The 19,908-nt window shown below is 39.8% G+C and overlaps 1 protein-coding gene across 1 annotated transcript in view; it reads left to right on the top strand.

Annotated features, from left to right (window-relative positions):
* The first annotated feature begins 9,223 nt into the window (after positions 1-9,223).
* The window catches only part of BOD1L1 (biorientation of chromosomes in cell division 1 like 1), a 92,302-nt gene continuing 81,617 nt past the window's right edge, over positions 9,224-19,908 (top strand). Inside the window, exons 1-2 of the mRNA XM_036765071.1 lie at positions 9,224-9,565; positions 16,093-16,217. Of these exons, the coding sequence (XP_036620966.1) occupies positions 9,224-9,565; positions 16,093-16,217 (467 nt within the window). The remainder of the gene's footprint in view (positions 9,566-16,092; positions 16,218-19,908) is intronic.

A 19,908-nucleotide genomic window follows, 5' to 3' on the forward strand; every position in this document is an offset into this window, starting at 1 on the left:
TTTTACGTGTAAGTGAAATAAGTAGTTACCTACGTGGTGTGATCTGAGGGCTTCTTTATAAAAGAAATGCCTACCTCACTAGCCTGGTGCCCAGAATTCCAACATTAAAAGGTTAATTACTTTGGACTACATTACTATTTCCATAGCTACTGTCATTAATGCCCTAGAGTGAAGAGATTTTCAAGACTGTCCCACTTTGTGTTATATTTATCTATGTAAGAGAATGAAAGCCCCTTGAGGAGGAGGAGGACTATTTTTAAAATTTTTGGATCCTGGTGTCTAACACAGTAGACCTTGGATCTTATACATCCTAGGGACTTAATAATATTTGTTTAAATTAATTGAATTGTCCTCTGGGACGGCTTTAAATGGAATATAGAGTTTGGCCCCTAGAGAGAAGGTCTGTTGCAATAGACAATGCAATAATGAGCCCTAAAAAATCCCTCAGAACAGCAGGAAGGCATTGGACAGCTCGGAAGGAGAAAAAGGAGAACTAAGAATAGTGACAAGAGAACAGAAGTGAAAGGAGAGGGGGTAGGAATGTGTGTACCACAGACCAACTTTAACTACTTTACCGCTAATAAAAAAAATAAAGTAAGGCAATAAACATGCAGTATGACTTACTGCATGAGCTCAGTGTGCAGAAAGTATGAGGTGATAAGTGATGGGAACTATTCTCATAGTTGTAGGTCTACAGTTAATAGAAAAGAGACAGCTCAGCTGCAGAATATTATACCTGAATTTCAGTTAAAATTGAACTATACCAATTCAACTCATTTTGAACATGAGTTTTTTCCATAGTTAAAAAAAACTGCATAGGTCTGGAATTTGGAGTACATTGTGGAGCCAGGAAGATCAACTAGAAGGTAGAAAGGACAGCAATGGTTCTGACTGATTACTTTGATGGTGTCATCAATCCTATTTCAAATGCATCAATTTCTCTCCTAAACTGAGCATGTAGAGAGGCAGAACACCACCTAGGGGAGCAAACAGTGTAAAGCAAGGACAACGTGAAATTCTGATTAGGGAGTGGAGTAGTTGGAGAAAACAGGGAATTTCAGATTCTCAAGTATACATGAGGTGTGTGCACAAAATGGATAACCTGAGACCAAAACTAGGCTAGTGCTTTGAGGGCTGGAACTATCTACTTCTATATTCATTAATGGATAGCTATTTAATTAATTTACTATCATAAGTATGGTTAGACCTATTTGTGACAGAGAAAAGTACATACAAGAAATGACAGATGACTGACTGACTGGCTGTCTGCCTGCCTGCTCTGCCTTCTGGTTCCCGCTTCCTTCACCTGCTGTGAGGTTCTGAAAGGAAGGCAGGAAAGAATCTGAGTTGTTCTGGACATATACAATCTGAGTATACACAAGGTCAATTATCTTCTGCGGAAATGATGCCAATTAATCCAAGCCAGTTACAAGAAGCTCACCAGGCATGCTGGGCCATACTTGTAATTTCTGCTACAAGGCAGGCTAAGACCAGTCAATTCCTTGAGTTCGGGAGTTCTGAGGTAAAGTAAGGCCAAAGCCTGTTGGGTGTCCATACTAAGTCCAGCACCAGTGTGGTGAGTCCCCCAGAAGCAGAGGACCACTAGGCTACCTAAGGACAAACCTTCTGGCACAGGTCAGAAAATGGAGCAGGTCAAAGATTCTATGCTGATCAGCACCAGAATTGATCTGTGAGTGAACACTATACTTCTGGCCTTGACAAGATAAGGAAACCCATCCAACTAAAAATAAAAGGTGGGGTGGGGGTGAGGAACTTCTATAAATAAATATGTAAACAGATACTAGACAGAGCTAGACAGGCAGACAGACAGACAGACAGATAGATAAATAGATAGATGTAGGTTTTTTGGTTTCTGTAGAATTTTTGAAGATATTCTGGCTGAGGTTTTTTTTTTCTTACAAATATTAGTGAAAAAGTTATTCTGACAAAAAACAAACCAATAATTTAGGCACTGGTCACAGTTCTTAATGAATAAGTACTTTCAATTTCATAGACTGCAGAGCCAAAAAATGACATCCTGGACTTGAAATAAACCAAACTGTTTTTGACAAGCAAAATTAAGGTTCCATCAAATTGACAATTAAATTCACTGGGGGAGGGAAGGGGTGGCTAGGAGAGGACCTTCTCAATTTGATGCAATTATTGGACATGGCTCTTTGTCTGAAGAGCACCTCCCACAGAGGCAGGCATGGCATTGCCTTCTTGCTGAGAGAACATCCAGAAACCCTGAGGCTGGTTCCCACTCCATCACACATAAAAGCAAGCTGCTTGTTAAGTGTTCCCTCACGAGAACTCTCTCTCTGCCTTTTCTTTTGTACCTTCTTCCAAGATGATGGGCAGGGAGTGAGATCTTTCCTGCACCTCCCACAAGTAGTAGTAACAACTTATAGCAAAAGTCCATGGAAATGAAAGATGTGCTGGCACCCAGCCCAAGAAAGAAGTTTAAGGAAATTACTTCCTACCACCAGTGTCTCTTGTAGAGGGGTTTTTGAATTTCCAGGCAGTCTGATCTCAGAATCTAGTCCTCTGGCCAGAAACAAGAGATTTCCTGGGAAGCACATGCTTTAGGAATTGCCTCACGAGTAACCTCAAGTTCAAGCGTCCTTAGAGTTTGATAGTTCAGGCTGTAGACCTTACGGAGCAAGGTTTCCCATTGCTGTAGTCTCCTCGGAGAAAGAAGAGACTAGTACTATTCACATCCATTGCCTCTTTTGAGACTAGCCTCCAAACTCATACTTTCTGGAACCCTTTCCTGATTAAATATGTCCCACTGTGTTCATCAATTTTCTCCATGTCCTTTAAATACTTCTGTATCCAGGCTGTATTGTCATTTTGGCATTACTGATACAATGCATTATAATCATTCCCATTTAAATGAATTACATTCAACAAGCGCTTGCTACCTACTTTGGGTCACTCACTATCATCATTTTATGTGTTTTAAGGTACAGCCTACATCATTAGACTGTAAACCCCTTGAAGGCAGAAAGCATGTATATGTGTGTACATGGTTTTAAAATATATTTCCTCTAATAGATACACCTATTGCAAACAGCTGCATTATTTAATGCCTGTACATCTGACGAAAGAAAAATGCTATGAATGAGAGGTGTTGGGGCAGTGCTGTTTCGGGTAGAAAGAGTAGGGTTGGGGCAATAGGGAGCAGTGAGATTTATGGGTGGAATATACTCTACTTGGCCACTGACCAACCTACTTAATTGTATTTCATTTTTTTCACCCATTCATTATTCAACAACCATTTATTATGTACCTAACATATACAGTGCTAAGTACTTAGAGAAATATAAAGTATAAATATGACTCCTGCCCTCAAAGGGCTTGTCTGCCAAGTACAATACTCTGCACAAAGTAGGCATTCAGTAGATGCTTATGTTAACACTCATATAAATTCATTTCATCCCAGACATAAACATTTTGCTAACAAGAAACCCACTTTTTGGTTTCCATCGTACCATCTATTTCCTCTGTCAAAAACTGTTCTCCAAAGAAACTGCCATATTAGATATTAAAATTCCCATTCAACAGAGCCAGAGTTTAGTGCTCCCATTGGCTTACTTATTGATCCTTCTTTTCTCATCATGGCCCTTTATTCCTGCAAACTGCTGATATGCAAACATAAAATTGTATCTATCCAGGGAAACCACACTTAAACCCACAAAGGGAGCATTGGCAGCTCCAGACTGAACTGTATTCTAGAGACATATCATGAAGCCTAAAGTAATTGCTTTCCTATGATTGATTTACTCCATGATTTTTTTAAACTTACATGTAAATATATCCCTTTGCTTCTACCAGTAATGATGCCATTTTCAGGAATGTTTCATCTCTTTGGAAGTAATTCTAGCATCAATTCACTTTCCCATGAAAGTTCTTGCTTTTTAGATGATAGCGATATAAAGCAGGGCCTGCATCTGCAAGAACCAGCAAAACTTCTGCCTGAACCAAGTCAAGATGTAAGGAAAATAATAATAAAATAATTACAACAGCTAACATTTATATAACACTTACCATGAGAAAGGCCCTGTACTAAGCACTTTACAATTATTACCTCATCTGATCCAAACAACAACCTCTGGACGTGGGTGCTATCATTATTCTTACTTTACAGGAAGGAAACTGAGGCGAACAGAGGCTAAGTGACCTATCCAAAGTCACACAGCTAAGGATTGTCTGCATATGGATTTTAACTCAAGTCTCCTTGAATCTAGGCCTGGCACTTAATAATGTTTAAATGTTTAACAAAACGTACAGCATATTTAATGTTGATTTGTTTTTTTCAAAGTCCGTATGCTGCTCATAGGAATCCATTTCTGTTTGAGTTTGACGCCACTGATGTAAAGATTTTTTTGTTCTAAAATCAACTCTTCCTGAAGTGTAGCTTCACTATAGTTTTTTTTTTAATTTTTCAAGTATGTGTTTGATTTCAAGATTCCTTATTATCTCTCACCCCCATGCTACATAGATAAACACACTTGCTCTAAATGGGTAATAATTAACAAAACAGAAGATTGTGCTACTTAACGACTTGTAACAAATCTAACCTATGATCTGGGATAGCTGCTAGAATGGGGCAAGACAAACTTAAAAGCAAATCAGTAGGGAAAAGACAATGCTACCAAGGTTTAATGATGATAAAACTCATTTAGAGAGTACTTCAAGGCTTACAAAAGCTTACTTTCCTCCTAATTCTGTGAGGTAGTAGAAGTATTATCATTACCTCTTTTATTTTTACTGAAGCTCTGAGATTTGTGTATGTTCCAACAATAATAATAGTAAACATTTATATAGCCCTTACTATGTTTCAGGTACTTTACAACTGTTAATTATTAATTATTAAATACAATTAATTAAGTTATTAATGCAATTAATAATTTATAATTATTAATTGAGCCTCACAACCACACTGGAAGGTAGGTGCCTTTATTATCCCTATTTTACAGATAAGAAAACTGAGGTAAATAGAGGTTAAGTGACCTGCCCAGGGTAACACAGCTAGTAAGTGTCTGAGATTGAACTTGAACTCAGGTCTTCCTGACTCCAGGACCACCTCTTGTAACAAATCTAACCTATGATCTGGGATAGCTGCTAGAATGGGCAAGACAAACTTAAAAGCAAATCAGTAGGGAAAAGACAATGCTACCAAGGTTTAATGATGATAAAACTCATTTAGAGAGTACTTCAAGGCTTACAAAAGCTTACTTTCCTCCTAATTCTGTGAGGTAGTAGAAGTATTATCATTACCTCTTTTATTTTTACTGAAGCTCTGAGATTTGTGTATGTTCCAACAATAATAATAGTAAACATTTATATAGCCCTTACTATGTTTCAGGTACTTTACAACTGTTAATTATTAATTATTAAATACAATTAATTAAGTTATTAATGCAATTAATAATTTATAATTATTAATTGAGCCTCACAACCACACTGGAAGGTAGGTGCCTTTATTATCCCTATTTTACAGATAAGAAAACTGAGGTAAATAGAGGTTAAGTGACCTGCCCAGGGTAACACAGCTAGTAAGTGTCTGAGATTGAACTTGAACTCAGGTCTTCCTGACTCCAGGACCACCTCTATCCACTTATCCACCCTGGGAACCCTGAGGAAAGGTTGCCCGTAGTAAAGCCAGGAGTCTTCCTTCACCCAGATAATATCAGAGCTGATAGTCAACCCTAGTCTCTGGGCTCAAAGTCAAATGTACTTTCTAATACATCATGCTACTGCTTATAGCGACACAACATTATGGCAAATTTTGATGAGCAAAGTGAATTATACAATCAGAGAGCAGAAAATCTCAGTATCACTTCAAAGAAAATTCATATTCAGATGGAGAAATGGGGAATGCAGGGTATGACAGAGAGAAGTAATAACTTATACTTATTTCATGAATTCCACTTTCAGAGGTCCTTAAAGGAATATTGAAGATCTTTAATAGAAACAATTAATATACTCGATCCATTATCCTTCCTTGGAAACATTCTGTTTTCAAAAGATGTTTTAAATCTTTCATTAAAAATATGATAACATAAGGACTTCCTGGAAAATAGCAGAGTATGGAGAAGACAAGTGAGTTGCCTTTGTCCTTACAGATCCTTAAAGATAGGAAACTGAATTCCCTCACTGTTCCACCAAAAAGAGGAGGGAAAAAGGGAGAAGTCAGGGAGAAACCCTGGGGAAAATAAAGGAAAATCTAAGCAAAGGCCCTGATGCCCCTGAGCATCCCTGGCCCCATGGCCCTAGGGGATGGGCTTGCACTGACTCACCAACCTGGGAAGATCCCTGATCCCAAATCCAGATGAGCATCTTCTGCCTTCCTCTGCCTGGGGTGGGGAACCTGCAGCCCGAGGCCACACGTGGCTGGCCCTGTAACAAAGGGGTTTGTTCTGTAAAACTTGGACGCAGTCAAAAGGCTGCACCCACGTGTGGCCTCAAGGCCACAGGTTCTCCACCCCTTCGAAAACCAACTCCAATGGCTTCCAGTGCCTCCAGAATAAAATATAAGTGCCTCTGTTTTGATTTTAAAGCCCTACACAAACTGACTCCAATCTACCTTTACAGGCTTATTAGAGATTACTTCTCCCACTCTACAAAACAGCAAAACTGGCCTCTCTTCCTCCCACTCAACACTATCTCCCATGTCTGTGTCTTTGGACCCGCTGTCCCTTACACCTAAAATGCATTTTCTCCTTATCACTGTCTCAGAGTTCTCTCTCCCTTTAAGAGGCAGCTCAAGCACCATCTTCTGCACGAAGTCTTTTTTGGTTTCCCCCCATCCCAATTGCCACACACTCCCTCCCAAACTACTTTGTATTTAGCTGATATCTATTTATATTCTTTACGTATATTTCTATTTATTAACTTCATATTTATAGATATATATATATATGTTCTTATTACCTCAAAAATCAGAATGTAAGTTCAGTGATCATTTCACTTTTTTGTACTTGAATCCCCAGCATGAAGCACAGTGCTTAGCATATAGTAGGTACTCAATAAATATTTGTTGATTGATATTACGCCCCTAACATGTGCCAAGGATTGTGCTAAGTGCTGGAGATATAAGCACAAAGAATAAAAGAATCACTACTTTCATTCTAATGACACGGCCAGCACAACACAAATTTGTTTCATTACATTTGTTAAAAAAAAAGGACATGGGGGGGGGAGGTGTAAGGGAGTGATGAGTGGTTTTTTAATAGCATTAATAAAATATACACAAATTTTTAGCAGAGAATAGAATAAAATTCAAAAAGGATCTGAGTTAAGCTTGGCAATACTGGCACTACCCAAATAAATTTAACATAGTTTTTTCAAAACTGTGGTAAGGTTCATAGTTTCATATTTAATACTTGTTTGGCCTTTGTAGGTGGAAATGTTTATGTTTGTTGATACTTTCTAGTTCATAATTTTTTTTTAAAGTATGCAAGTATAGAAGCTAGAATATTCTGGTTGCATATAATTTTATTTTCAAACCATTTAAAACGTAATTCTAAATCTGTCATTATGGTGAAACTATTTCAATATTTTTGTTTTAGGAAGACCTATTTTACTGGTTGCAAAATTCCTCCCTAAAGTATACTGAGATTTAATAAATTGCAAAGCGCATAATGAAATTAGTTTTGTCCTTTGTTTTTTAAGGTGCTTTGCCCAACCAATATAATTCATCAAAGATAGGAGGACCACCACCCTTGTTTGCCTCACCTCTCTCCCTCTCCCCTTATGTGCATTTAGTTGCCAAGTCTGTTGGCTCTACTCCCCATTCTGCTAGGTAGTTTAGCGGATGGAGCAGCGGTCCTGAAGCAAGGAGGGGCTCAAACTCCGCCCAAGAACTTGTTACCTGTTTGACCCCAGGCAAGCCATTTAACCTCAGTTTGTCATCTGTAAAATGGGGATAATAACAGCACCTATTTTCCAGAGTTGTTATGAGGATCAAATGAGGTAACAGTGTAACGTGCACGGAGTAAGCACTATATGCTGGTGATGATGATGATGATGACTTATTCTCTGCTTCCCCATTTGTAAATTGGGGCAATCCTGCCTGCACCTACCTCCCGGGATTGGTGTAGGGGTAAATGTCGGCACTAAGCATTGCTATAGCTCGCATCTCAACTCTCCCCCAGGTAGTTCAGGCTTCCCCCCCCCCGCCCCTCCCCCCAGCCCACGGACTGGCCTCCCAATGGTCTGGTCTCTCCGCAAGCCATTGCCTTTAGGACAGAAGCCCCAAATGCTTCCGCCCGGAACTTGGGGTCCTACGGCCTCGGGCGTCTGCCCCACCACCACCTTTCCACCTTTCCAGGCTTATCCGATTCCATTCTGCTTCAGTTCCCGCCAGGCGGGCTGCCAGGTTCCCCCCACCCCACCCCCGACCTCGGCACGTGGGTGCCAGGGCCCGGAGTCCCAGAATCCTTCTCTTCCTTTCCAGCTCAGGTCGGCCATCCCTCCCCCGGGAAACCTTCCCGGACCAGCGGCTTCTTCACGAAGGGGAGCATTAAACGCCTACTGGGGGCAGGTACATAAGTTCTCGGGGTTCTCTCGCTCCTCGGTTTTCCCAGGGCTTAACTTGCGTCCCCACTCACTGCCCCGCCCCGCCCCCGGTGGAATGGCAGCTTGTGGAGAGCAGGCACGGCAACCACGTTTTTGTCTAGGTGGCCCGCGCCTAGCCCCGCGCCCTACACACAAACGATAAAGTAAAGAGGAATGGCGGATCGGGGGTTGGGAGTTATCAGCATCCTCGAGAGCCGCCGTTCACGACCCAAACAGAGCAGACACCGGCAGAACCACAGCTCCCCCGCGGCCCCGGCCCCGCCCCTCCGGGGACGGGCCTAGAGATATGGCCGCCGTTGCTTGCCGACGCTGGGCTCGCCGAGGGATTGTGCCTTCCTGGCCACCGTCGCTATCCCCGCCCCTTTTGCTTTCCCCCGCGTTCCCTTTCACTTCCGGGGTCGTGCTGGGGCCGCTGGTTTAGTAACAACATCCCGTTGGCGGCCGGGGCTAAGCGGCGGCGGCAGTGGCGGCAACGGGAGCTTCTCCAAAAGGACCCCTGTGTGGGCCTTGCCCGTCGGCTTCTTCGCCGACTCTCCTCAGGCTCGACGTCCCTTCCCGGGCTGGGCCGAGCCAAGCCGGGCTGGGAGTGAGGTGAGGTGAGGGGTGAGGTGAGGGGGGGAGCCCGGCCCCCGTCGCCATGGCCAGTAACTCGCAGCCCCAGCAGCCGCCGGCGCCGCCGCCTCCTCCGCCCCAGCCCCAGCCGCCGCCGCCGCCCGGCCCGGGACCGGGGGCCGGGACCGGAGCTGGAAGCGGCCCGGGCCCGGGAAGCGGGAGCGGGGCTGCAGCCGGCGGCGGCGGTGGCGGCGGTGGCGGCGGCGGCGGCGGAAAAGCCGCCGGTGGAGGAGGAGGAGGAGGAGGAGGAGGCAGCGGCGGCGGCGCGGGAGACCCTCAGCTCGTAGCCATGATTGTCAATCACCTCAAGAGTCAGGGGCTCTTCGACCAGTTCCGCAGGGACTGCCTGGCCGACGTGGACACCAAGGTGCGGGCCGCGGGGGGCGCCCGGCTGGGCTGGAGGGAGTGGGGAGGGGCCGGTCTAGGGCCCGGCCTTTGGGGCACGGTGTGGACGCAGGGCCGCACTGCCCCGAAGGCAATCCCTGAGGTCGCTGTGGGGGAAGGATGTAGTCCGTCTGTGTGGAGGGGAGATGCCCAGGCTCCAATGGGAGGTAGCTTCAGTGAAGAGGGCTTCAGTGGAAGTTGGGGCGCAGGTAGTGACAGCACGACGCCGTAATGGAAAAGAACTCTGGACCAGATGAGTTAGTCTGTTTAAAAGCAAGCCTTGAAGTGCTCTGTAAATGTTAACTCTTATTTGGAGTCTGGAGTTGTGGTTCAAGTTCTGGTGTTGCTGCTGATTACTTTGCATCTCTTTCTCTGGATTTTCCAAGATGTGAAATAAGATTGGATTTCTAATCTCTAGGGTTTTTGGTGTTTTGGGTTTTAGACCCTATCAAGAGCTGAAGGGTCAGGGACAGGAGGGGTGATATTGGGACCATGCAAAAAGAGGGGACAGGTGGATTGACAGGAAGAGAAATCGCAGCGTCGCTTGCTTGAAAGTGAAGGTGGGCTTAAACAAGGAAGAATATTTAAACTTTGACAAGGACTTTAGAGACCGTCTCCAGAGGTTCTCAACCTTTTCTGTGTCATAGACTCGTTTAGATTCTGGTTAATCATATGCGTTCTTTTTCTGGGAAAAAAATATACTTTTAAACGCATAAGATAAAATCCATAGGATTAGAAAGGAAATCTCTTACACTGAAATACAGTTGGGGGACCCCAGGTTAAGAACCTCTTATCCTAAACCAGCCTCCTTATTTTACCAGTGGCTAAAGAATGATTTGCCCAAGGGTAATGCTGTTGAATCTAGACTTCCTAACTCCTGATTCATTTCGTTTTGTAGAGCAGGGGTTCTTATTAATATTTTGACAACTGTATTTAAATATAATTGGTTTTCTTTGTAATCCTACGTATTTTTCTTATGCATTTAAAAACATTCTGAGAATGAGTCCATGGGTTTCGCCAGATGACCAGAGGAGTCCATGACCAAAAAAAGGTTAAGAACCCCTGTTTGAGAGCATTGGATGTTTTGGTCCACCAAGGAAAAACATTCTTATTAATGCTTTTTTAAAAATGTGTAGTTGTTGAAATTTGGGGTTTTGGCTTTTTATTGTACACGTCATAGAATGAAATTGTTCCCAAGGTATCTTGAGTTTTTTTGGTTTTGTTTTTCTAAAAAACATGTATTTTTCAGAGCTCAGATAGTTACATGAATCTCTTTTTATCCGTTGCCCAGGGTAATTGGGCTGATTTCCCAAGTCTACAGTCCAACCCTGGGAAAGCTTCTATTAAAAATCTGAGGAGGGCTTTTCCTACATAAAAATTATGATAATGGGTCCACTGTCTTCAGTAAATCACTCTCCATACCAAAAATAGAACATGTCAGTAAAGTTTTTCTAAAGCTCATCTAAAATATGAGAGGCAGCCTGGTGGTGTGGATAGAGTGCCAATCTTGAAGTCAGGAAGACCTGGGTTCAAATCCTAGCTTTAACACATACTGGCGATGTGACCTTGGGTAAGTCACTTGTTGATCCCTGTTTATAGAGTTTGCAGACCAGCATTTCCTGTATTGTACATTAATGAAATCACAGGTCCAGATTTTTAAAAATAGAAATCTTTAAGACACCTTTAATATTCACCACCATCCCTCTGATGATGCCACTAGGCACAAGCCCTCATCGACTCATGCCTATTGCGTTGGCCTCTTCATTGGTCTCCCTGCCTTAAGTCTCTAGTCACTCACTCCAGTTCATCCTCTACTAGCTGTCAAAGTGATCTGAAAGGTCAGGTGTCACTATTTCACTCTACCACCACCATCCCCTGCCTACTTTCCCAGCCCCATCACCTCCATGATCAAATGTAAAATCCTCTGACTTCTAAAGTCCTTCATAATGTGGTCCCTTCCTACCTTTCCAGTCTTTTATACCTTTCTTGTACTGTACAGTTCAGTAACACTGATCTCCTTGCTGTTCCTCAGACAAGATACTTTCATCTTGTACTTGGAATCATCTCCCACCTCATCTCCGTTCCCTGGCTTGCCTGACTTTTTTCAGAATCCAGCTTAAATCCTACTTTGTTCACGAAGTCTTTCCTGATCCCCTTTAAGGTCCACCTTCTGTGATTACTTCCAACTTAACCTTGTGTGTGTCTTATTTGTACATAGTTGTTCCCATGTTGTCTCCCCCATTAGCTTGTGAGCTCCTTTTGCCTTTCTCTGTATCCCCTAGAGTTTACCACAGTGCCTGGCACATAGTAGATGCTTAATAAATGTATCTTGACTTGAAAAACAAGACTTTTTTTTTTTTAGTCAGTGTCAAGGTAGTCCCTAAATAATTTTTCTCCATTCTTTGTTCCCTCTTGCCATTTTGTGGCTATCCTCTTCCAAGTGGAGACATTCAACTTTAGGATTAAAAAATTGAATTGTAAGCAGAAGTAAAAACTGGTGGTAATAATTTTGAAGTCTGTATCCGAAATGAATAATTTCAAAGCAAAATTATGATGGAATTTTAGAGTTGGGAGGGACCCTAATTGGTCATCTTTGACAACCTCCCCAATTCCTTAAGGGGAGGTCTTTCTACTAGGTAGTTTGTAGAACCTGTTAAGCCTCTCTCCCTTTGCTTGTATCCTTTTCTTTTGTATGTGTCTTTACTTCTGTGACTTTCTGTAGCTGTCTTATCTTTTTCCCCCTCCTACTTATTTGTCCTTTATTCCCCTTCAGTGGTTCCTTTCCTCCCTCTCCTTTTTCTATCTTAATTTACTAATAATATGGGATTGAAGTATATTTAAAAATATTTTACGTATTTAACAACATTTTGTCTCCTTTACTAAATATGCAAATGAGTTTAACCTTTTAATATAAGGTCCTAGGGAAATACAAATTTTAAATAGTTTTTATTTTCATGTGACATTGGATAGATCTTTTTTCCTTCCTGTGGGTCAGTGCCCCTCAGTAGGAAAAAGATCTCATACCCCTGCTCAAGAAGTTTTTCTAAAATTTCATTATGTGAACATATTCATATAATCTTTAGTGAGCAAAGTAGCAGGAGAGATGCTCGTAACTATAAGCTATCATATTAAATCCAGCATGCACACCACTAAAAGGAGTTTCATTTTATTTTAATACTTTTGTTCGTGTACTCTGTGGTCCATTCAGACTGCCTTCTTGCTGTCCCTCACACAGGATACTTTATCTTCTGTCTCAGTGCTTTTATACAATCTGTCTCTTCCCCCCACTGTACTTTACATGTACTCTCTCCTCATCTCTTAGAAACTTGAGTTTCCATCAAAGCTCAGCTCATTGCATTCCATGTGAAACCTCCCCTGCTGAACCACCCCCAAGCTGCTAGAGCCTTATCCTCAAAATTATTTTATAGCTAGGTTATATATGTCCATTTAGTAACTTGCAGTAGAATGTGAACTTCTAAAGAGCAGGGACTGTTTTCCTTTTTGTCTTTGCATCCCCAGTGCCTAATACAGTGCTTGTCACATAGGCATTTAATGAATGCTTGTTCATTGATTTCAGCAAGCATTTATTAAGTGTTTATGTGTGGAGAACTGTTCTAGGACTAGCAGGCACACTGAGTTGCAAGAAAGACAGGTGCAGACTCAGGTTCAAACTGTAATACTCTGAACTGTTCTAGAGGTCTGAAGATTATCTTAAAAAGGCTAATTTAGGGGCTTTGGTGATCCTGTTATGCTAAGGGAGACGTTCTCATTTTCTCAGACTAATTCAGCCTTCTCTTCCTCCCTTCACCTGCCTCAGATGAACTAAAACCCCATCCTTTGAAACTGACCTGTCTTGTGTGGAAGATCCTACTGATTAGGAATTGAACTATGTTCAAATGGAGATACACACACTTTATAAGGCCCACGTTGCTTGGATAGTTCTAATATTTCAACTATTCTGATATTTGATATGGATATTGACACTAATTAGTAGGAGAAATCAACCCACTCCACTTCTTTTACTGAGACAACCTGGTGACCAAGTAATGGTGTGGAATGATACTCCTGTGTGGTAAAGTAGAATAAGCTTTTTGACACGTTTAATAATTAAATCAGATCCCTGTTCCCTGTGATTACAATCTATATTTGGCAGATTAGACACAACTTTTAGGGAAGAAGAGAAATATTCAAAGGGAATTATATTTAATAACGTTTAAGCTTAAAGCAGGCAGTAGTTAAACATAAAGAAAAAATACATTTATTTTTTTAAAAATCAGGTGGTACCATTGAATGAATTCCTTCCATTTGGGCAGCAGGTAGGACAGTGAGGTAGCTTTGGACAGACTTTCCACTGAAAGTAAGAATTGGAAAATAATATGTTAGTTCAAAACTGAACGAAGGAAATGTTGCTGGGACCAAAGGGAGAAAAAAAATTTACATTTGCTCCCAAAGGTAATTTGAAGTAGCGAGCATGATTGAAACTAGTATTCAGCAATGGAAATCAAGCACTTTGAATTGAGTGGAGTAAAGTTTTGCGATATGGTATAGATAAAAAAAAAATTATGTCAGCTGAAAATACTGAAAGGGAAGGAGATGGCTTTTAGAGTTGTTTCAAAGGATTGGGGTAGGATCTCACATTAATTTGGATTGTCAGAAGAAATCCTTTCTCCTTGGGAGGAGTGGTAGTGAAAAAGATTTTGATAGTGATTTGATGGGTATTTCCTGTGCAGAAACTCCTCACTGAGGCAAATTGGCAGTTATTTTGAACTTAAAGTTAGAGTGGTCTGTTAGCAGCAAGTTGACTGGTCACTAGCTAGTTTGTGTCAGAGGAAGGACTAGAAACCAGGTAGTCTTGACTCTAAAACTGACCCTCTACCCACTTCTCCATGTTACCTCTGCAAAAATAGGAGTAAGTCAGGGAAATAAAAGAGAATTATATGGGGATTTAAAAAAAAAATCATACTGAATTTTAAGTAGGTGTCACATATCTGAAAGCCAGCTAAAATAGAATTCAGTGAAAGAAATTAATAGAAAAGATCCGTTAATTAGCCAGATTGAATGATTAGCCCAGTCATAGGGAAGTTGGGAAAGTGTTAAGTGCCTCAAATTAAGCAGATACTTAAACTGCCTACTGGGTATTTCCATCTGAATTTCTTTGCATACCTAAGATATAACAGGTCAAAAAACAGCCTCATCATTTCCTTCAAACCAGCCTCTTCAGACTTCCCTAATTCTGCTTGTGACCCATCATTCTCCCAAGTTACCAGGGCTCCAAAGCTCTGAGATATCTTTGAACACCCTCCCCTGCCTCCCTGCTACATGCATACAGATAGTTTCAAGCCCTACTTATTGTACCTTGCTCACATTTCTACTTTCCTTTCTGTTGCCCCCGACGCTACCCTTTTCAGGCATTCCCTGCCTCTTCTGTGGACTGTTAATAGCTTCTGAGTGATCTCCCCACTTCTGATCTCTGCTCCCTTTTTTTTTCTTCTCTCAAACCTTTTTTTCAAGGCATAATATACTTTGCCCATATTATGAGATGCCTGTGCATGTGATTAATTGTAAGTGTAATCTCTCTGATTCTCAGGATACTTGTTCTTGTGCATGCAGTTGCAAATTTAAGTTCCATAGAGCTCACTACACTTGACAGAACTTGCTTGGCACATTGGAACACTGAGAACCACTACTCTGTCACATCTAGTCCATCCTTTATACTACATACAACCAGATACTTAGATTAGTTTTTCAAAAATAAAGCTATGATTCTGTCATTCCCCTGCTTAAAAAATCTACTATGGCTTCTTCTTTCTTTCCTTTGCAGTAAAAAAAAAAAAAAAAAGCCTGGAAAAGAAAAGTGACCTTTAGAGTGGGAGGTAGCTTGGAATAAAATTCAGACCCTTTAGTGTAACATTCTAAGCCCCCCAAATCTGATCTTAACATTCCTTTCCAGCTTTCTCTGAATTATTCACATCCCTCCCTGAATATACCCTATTCTTTTCTGACAATTTGTTTATGTTTTTCTCTCTGCCTGGAATGCTCTCCCTCAGTGCCTACCTTTTTAATTCCTACCCATCCTTTAAGACTCAATCTAAATGCCTTTTCTTCAGTGAAATCCTCCCTGACCTTATCCCTAAATCCCCAGCCAGACATGATCTCCCCCTTCTCTGAATTCCCATAGTAGTTTGTACCTATCCTTGATATTGGTAACATTCTACCCAGTATTATAAAATTTGTATGTGTGTTTTATCTCCCCTACTATATTGTAAGTTCCCTAAAGGTAGGGGCCATTTCTTGTTCATTTTTTATCCTTTACATTGTCTTTCACATTATAAGTAAGTGTTCAATAAATATTTGCTAAATAAATGAGTTGCTCTGATGCGGGTTAACAGTCTCCTGGAAAATTTTTTATTATTAATAATATGGTCTTTGGAATCATTTGCTGTTAAAGATATTTGAATTCCTGATAACATCAGTTTTAATATTTTGTACCATTTATGATTTTCTTTCTAGCCTGCTTATCAGAATCTGAGACAACGTGTAGACAATTTTGTTTCAAATCACTTAGCAACTCATACATGGAGTCCCCACCTGAATAAGAACCAGTTAAGAAACAATATTCGACAACAAGTTCTCAAGTAAGTGTCAGAATTGTTTAAAAAAATAGTTCACATACCAATTTTAAAATGTCACAACCTACTTTTACTTTAACATAGTTACATTGCTCAGAAAAGCTTGTTTACCAAATGATGTTAGCATTTTGTCAAGTTCTATAAGCTAATGTCATATGACAGCATAATTTTAGCAGTGTTCTACATTCACTTAACATTCTTTTCCTAAACTGGAACAGTCCACATTTTTTCTATAGACCCCACTAGCATAACTAGAGGAGGAAAGTAGTGCTAATGGGGGAAATAATATTTCAGTAAGTCATTAAGCAGCTACTATGTGCCAGGAACTGTGCAAAACATTGGGGTACAAAGTAAGGCAAAAGACATTCCCTGTTCTCAAGGAGTTCACAGTCTTTTAATGGAATTTAATCCATTCGATTAATTTTTTAATTAAAAAAATTAGATATTTTTATTTAAGCAATTCAACAAGCATATACTAAGTGCCTACTCTAAAGGGAAACACTGGAGAAGGAAATGGCAAACCATTCCAGTATCTTTGCCAAGAAAACCTCATGGACAACATCCATAGGGTCACATAGAGTTGGACATGACTAACAATTACATTCAAGGCACTTCTGAGTACCAGAGAAACAAATGAAAATTGGAAATCCTACTCAAAGAGTTTGAATTCTACTAACGGGAGAACAAAGTATGAAGCTAAGTCTAATACAAACTACAGCATCCTGGGAATAAAAATGAGAACTAGACAAGTGACTTATGCAAAATTTTGTGGTGGAAGAGCATGTTAGAGCCTTCTACACAGACATTTACCTTTTGGAGGCTCAGGTTGAGAGGAAGAAACTTATGTTCAATTACCTTCATAAGATTTTTAATCTTTATTTTATCTTATTCTGAAATTTGTAGTATTATTCATGGGCTTCATTCCAAAGCTGTTACTATAGCATTCTTTTATACTTTTTTACCTCATAGAGCAGTAGTTTAAGAAAAAGGCATATATATGGTATTTCATGCTCCTGACCATTTAAGATTAACGGGAAGCCTCAAGTTTTTTTCAATCATTCTGACTTCTGACCACCAGTAGAAGGGAAAAAAAAAACCACAAAAATCTTATAAAATATTCTAAGGCATTTTGTTTAAGAAAAAGTATATTGATAACATTTTGGTTTTCTTCACATAAATCTTTTCCCGACCCATTTACAAAGTACATTCCTCAAAAATAATTAAGCAAACTGCTTTATAATAGGACTAATAGCACATCCACTGTAATGCATTTTATTTTGCTAGGTAGACATGTGAAAAGACCAGATAGCATAGTAGAGAAAGTACTAGAAGTCCCACCTCTAATACTTACTAGGTGTCGTAATGAGTCTGAGCTTTGAATTTAAAGAATCATCTACTGACTTCGAGCAAAGTTGTGATCTTCCTTGGTAGAGATAACACTACACTTACAGAATCACAGTTTCTTGATACGTTGATGTATGTTGAAGCTCATCTTGCTTATTAAATGGGCATAAAGTCTCGGGTGAAAAGTTGCAAGAGCTTTGGCCTTAGTATTTCAAAAGGGTTTTGAAAAAACTAAAAAAGTATCCAGAAAACATGCAAAAAAAATTATTCTGGTGAGGCATATACTTGAACATTTGAACGTAATGTTCAAGGAGTTTTTTGTTTTTCAAGAAAAGACAGTGGTAAGACTTATAACTGTTGAGCAAAAAAATGATTATGAAAGTAATCCATCTCCTTATAGGACTGAACAAGAATATGAGTTTGAATTGAATTGAGAATTTCTGGTTAGGTATCAAAAAAAGGACTTACTGACTGTAAGTTAAAACACTGGAATGGGATACTCAGAGACATTATGAAATCTTCATCCATAAAGAAGCAACCTAACTATGTAAGTTTAGTAGGATAGACAACCAAATACTTTAGGTTATTGACCTACCTGAGTATCGATGCCTGGAAAGGATAACTTCTTTTGGTTATTTATAGTTCTTTGATTTATTTAGAAAGTCAAAGATTTCATATTTACAAAAATATAACATCACTTGTTGTGATATTTGTGGGTGCCCATCATTTGGGAAATGGCTGAATGCATTGTGATATGAATATAATATTTTTAAATCATAAAAGTAATCAATATGAAAGTTTTATAATTTTTAAAAGCCTATATGAATGGATACAGAGGGAAGTAGAACCAAAAGAATGATTTGCACAGTTACCTCAGTTGTTTAAAATTTAAAAGAAGCTTAGACTGAAAAACATAGGAACTGTCATTCTAGAAGACTAGCAGTGAAATACTACCTTCTGCCTCAGTAGAGAGGCAGTGGACTATGAGTGTGGAATTAACCATGTGTTGTCGGATAATATGTATTGGTTCATTTTGCCAATTTGTTTTTTCCCAGCAAGAAAAAATTGCGGGGAATAAAATTCTATTGGGGAGTGAAAACCAAGAAGGAAAATAGTGTTAATAAGGCATGTTGTTGTTTTAAGAAAGTAACCATCTTGTATTACCTAGATTCTGTTAAATAACTTTTTTACATGGCTAAGTCACTTTGCCTCTCTCAGGTTTAATTTTCTCAACTATCAGTTAGAGGTTATTATTTGTACTTTCTCCCAGAGATAGAGATAGTTGTGAGGAAAGTACTTTCTAAATCTTCAGTTGCAGCTATTAAAATATGACCTGTTTTATTACAATTTTGTTAACTGGACACAGTTTAGGGGTATTCAAGAGAAGTTGTTGAGGAAATCAGCATATACGAAAATTTCAAATGATTTGTCATATATACTGAAAAATGTTAAGTTGATTATAACTAGACAATTTACCCAGAAAAAATACTTCTTTCTGCTTATATATTCATTTATGGTGTAGTCTAAAGATGGTGAATGTTTCCGAATGATGAGACTAGCATCTTTATTGAGCAGAATTAATGCAGCCATATAAATAGCTCTCTATGATCAGGGTAACTATCACTAGATTACAGCAGTTTCTGAGTTTCCAATATTGCAGAGAATACTTTTGGATTTTTGTTATTGAGCAGAGGCTGCTCATTCAAATCCCTATAGCTAAACTCAGACACACCCCACCCCTCCCCCGAGCCTTCCACAGTGGTTATAGGGCCCTTGTTGAAACTTCACCACTTTTCACTGTTAATTTAAAAATAAAATTATGATCTAAGGAAGTAAAGAAGATATAGGATTTCTTTTTTTTCTTAGAGGTAGGAGGAGGGGATAAAAGGGAGACTTTTTTTACATACCTTTTAAAATATTTATTATACTTGTGCCTTGAATCAGAATACTTTGATTTGTTTTTAGATTGTGTTTATTACTTTTTGATATACTGCCCTTTTTTTATGTGTTTTTAACATAGGGTTTACATTTGCAAAATTTGCATCTTTATTTTAGTCCCTTTAAGAAGCATATAACCTACTTTGTGGTATGTTTGTTCTTTTTTTTTTTTCCATGTGGCCCACATAGCTATAATCATAGAGTCACGGGGCTAGAAGGTGCTTCAAACGATTATCTAGTTCATCGCCTGACTCCAGACAGAACTTTACTCAAAATATCCAAGAGAGCTAGTTTTTTACTTTTGCATTTTTTTTCTTTAAATCTCTTACCCATTGCTGCCCTACAGCATCAGTACTACAACCCTATAGCATCAGAGGCAAGTTGCGCCTTTTTCGTGTGCTATATGTACCTTGCC

This window comes from Trichosurus vulpecula, chromosome 6 (genome assembly GCF_011100635.1).
Source record: "Trichosurus vulpecula isolate mTriVul1 chromosome 6, mTriVul1.pri, whole genome shotgun sequence".
Taxonomy (NCBI): Eukaryota; Metazoa; Chordata; class Mammalia; order Diprotodontia; family Phalangeridae; genus Trichosurus; species Trichosurus vulpecula.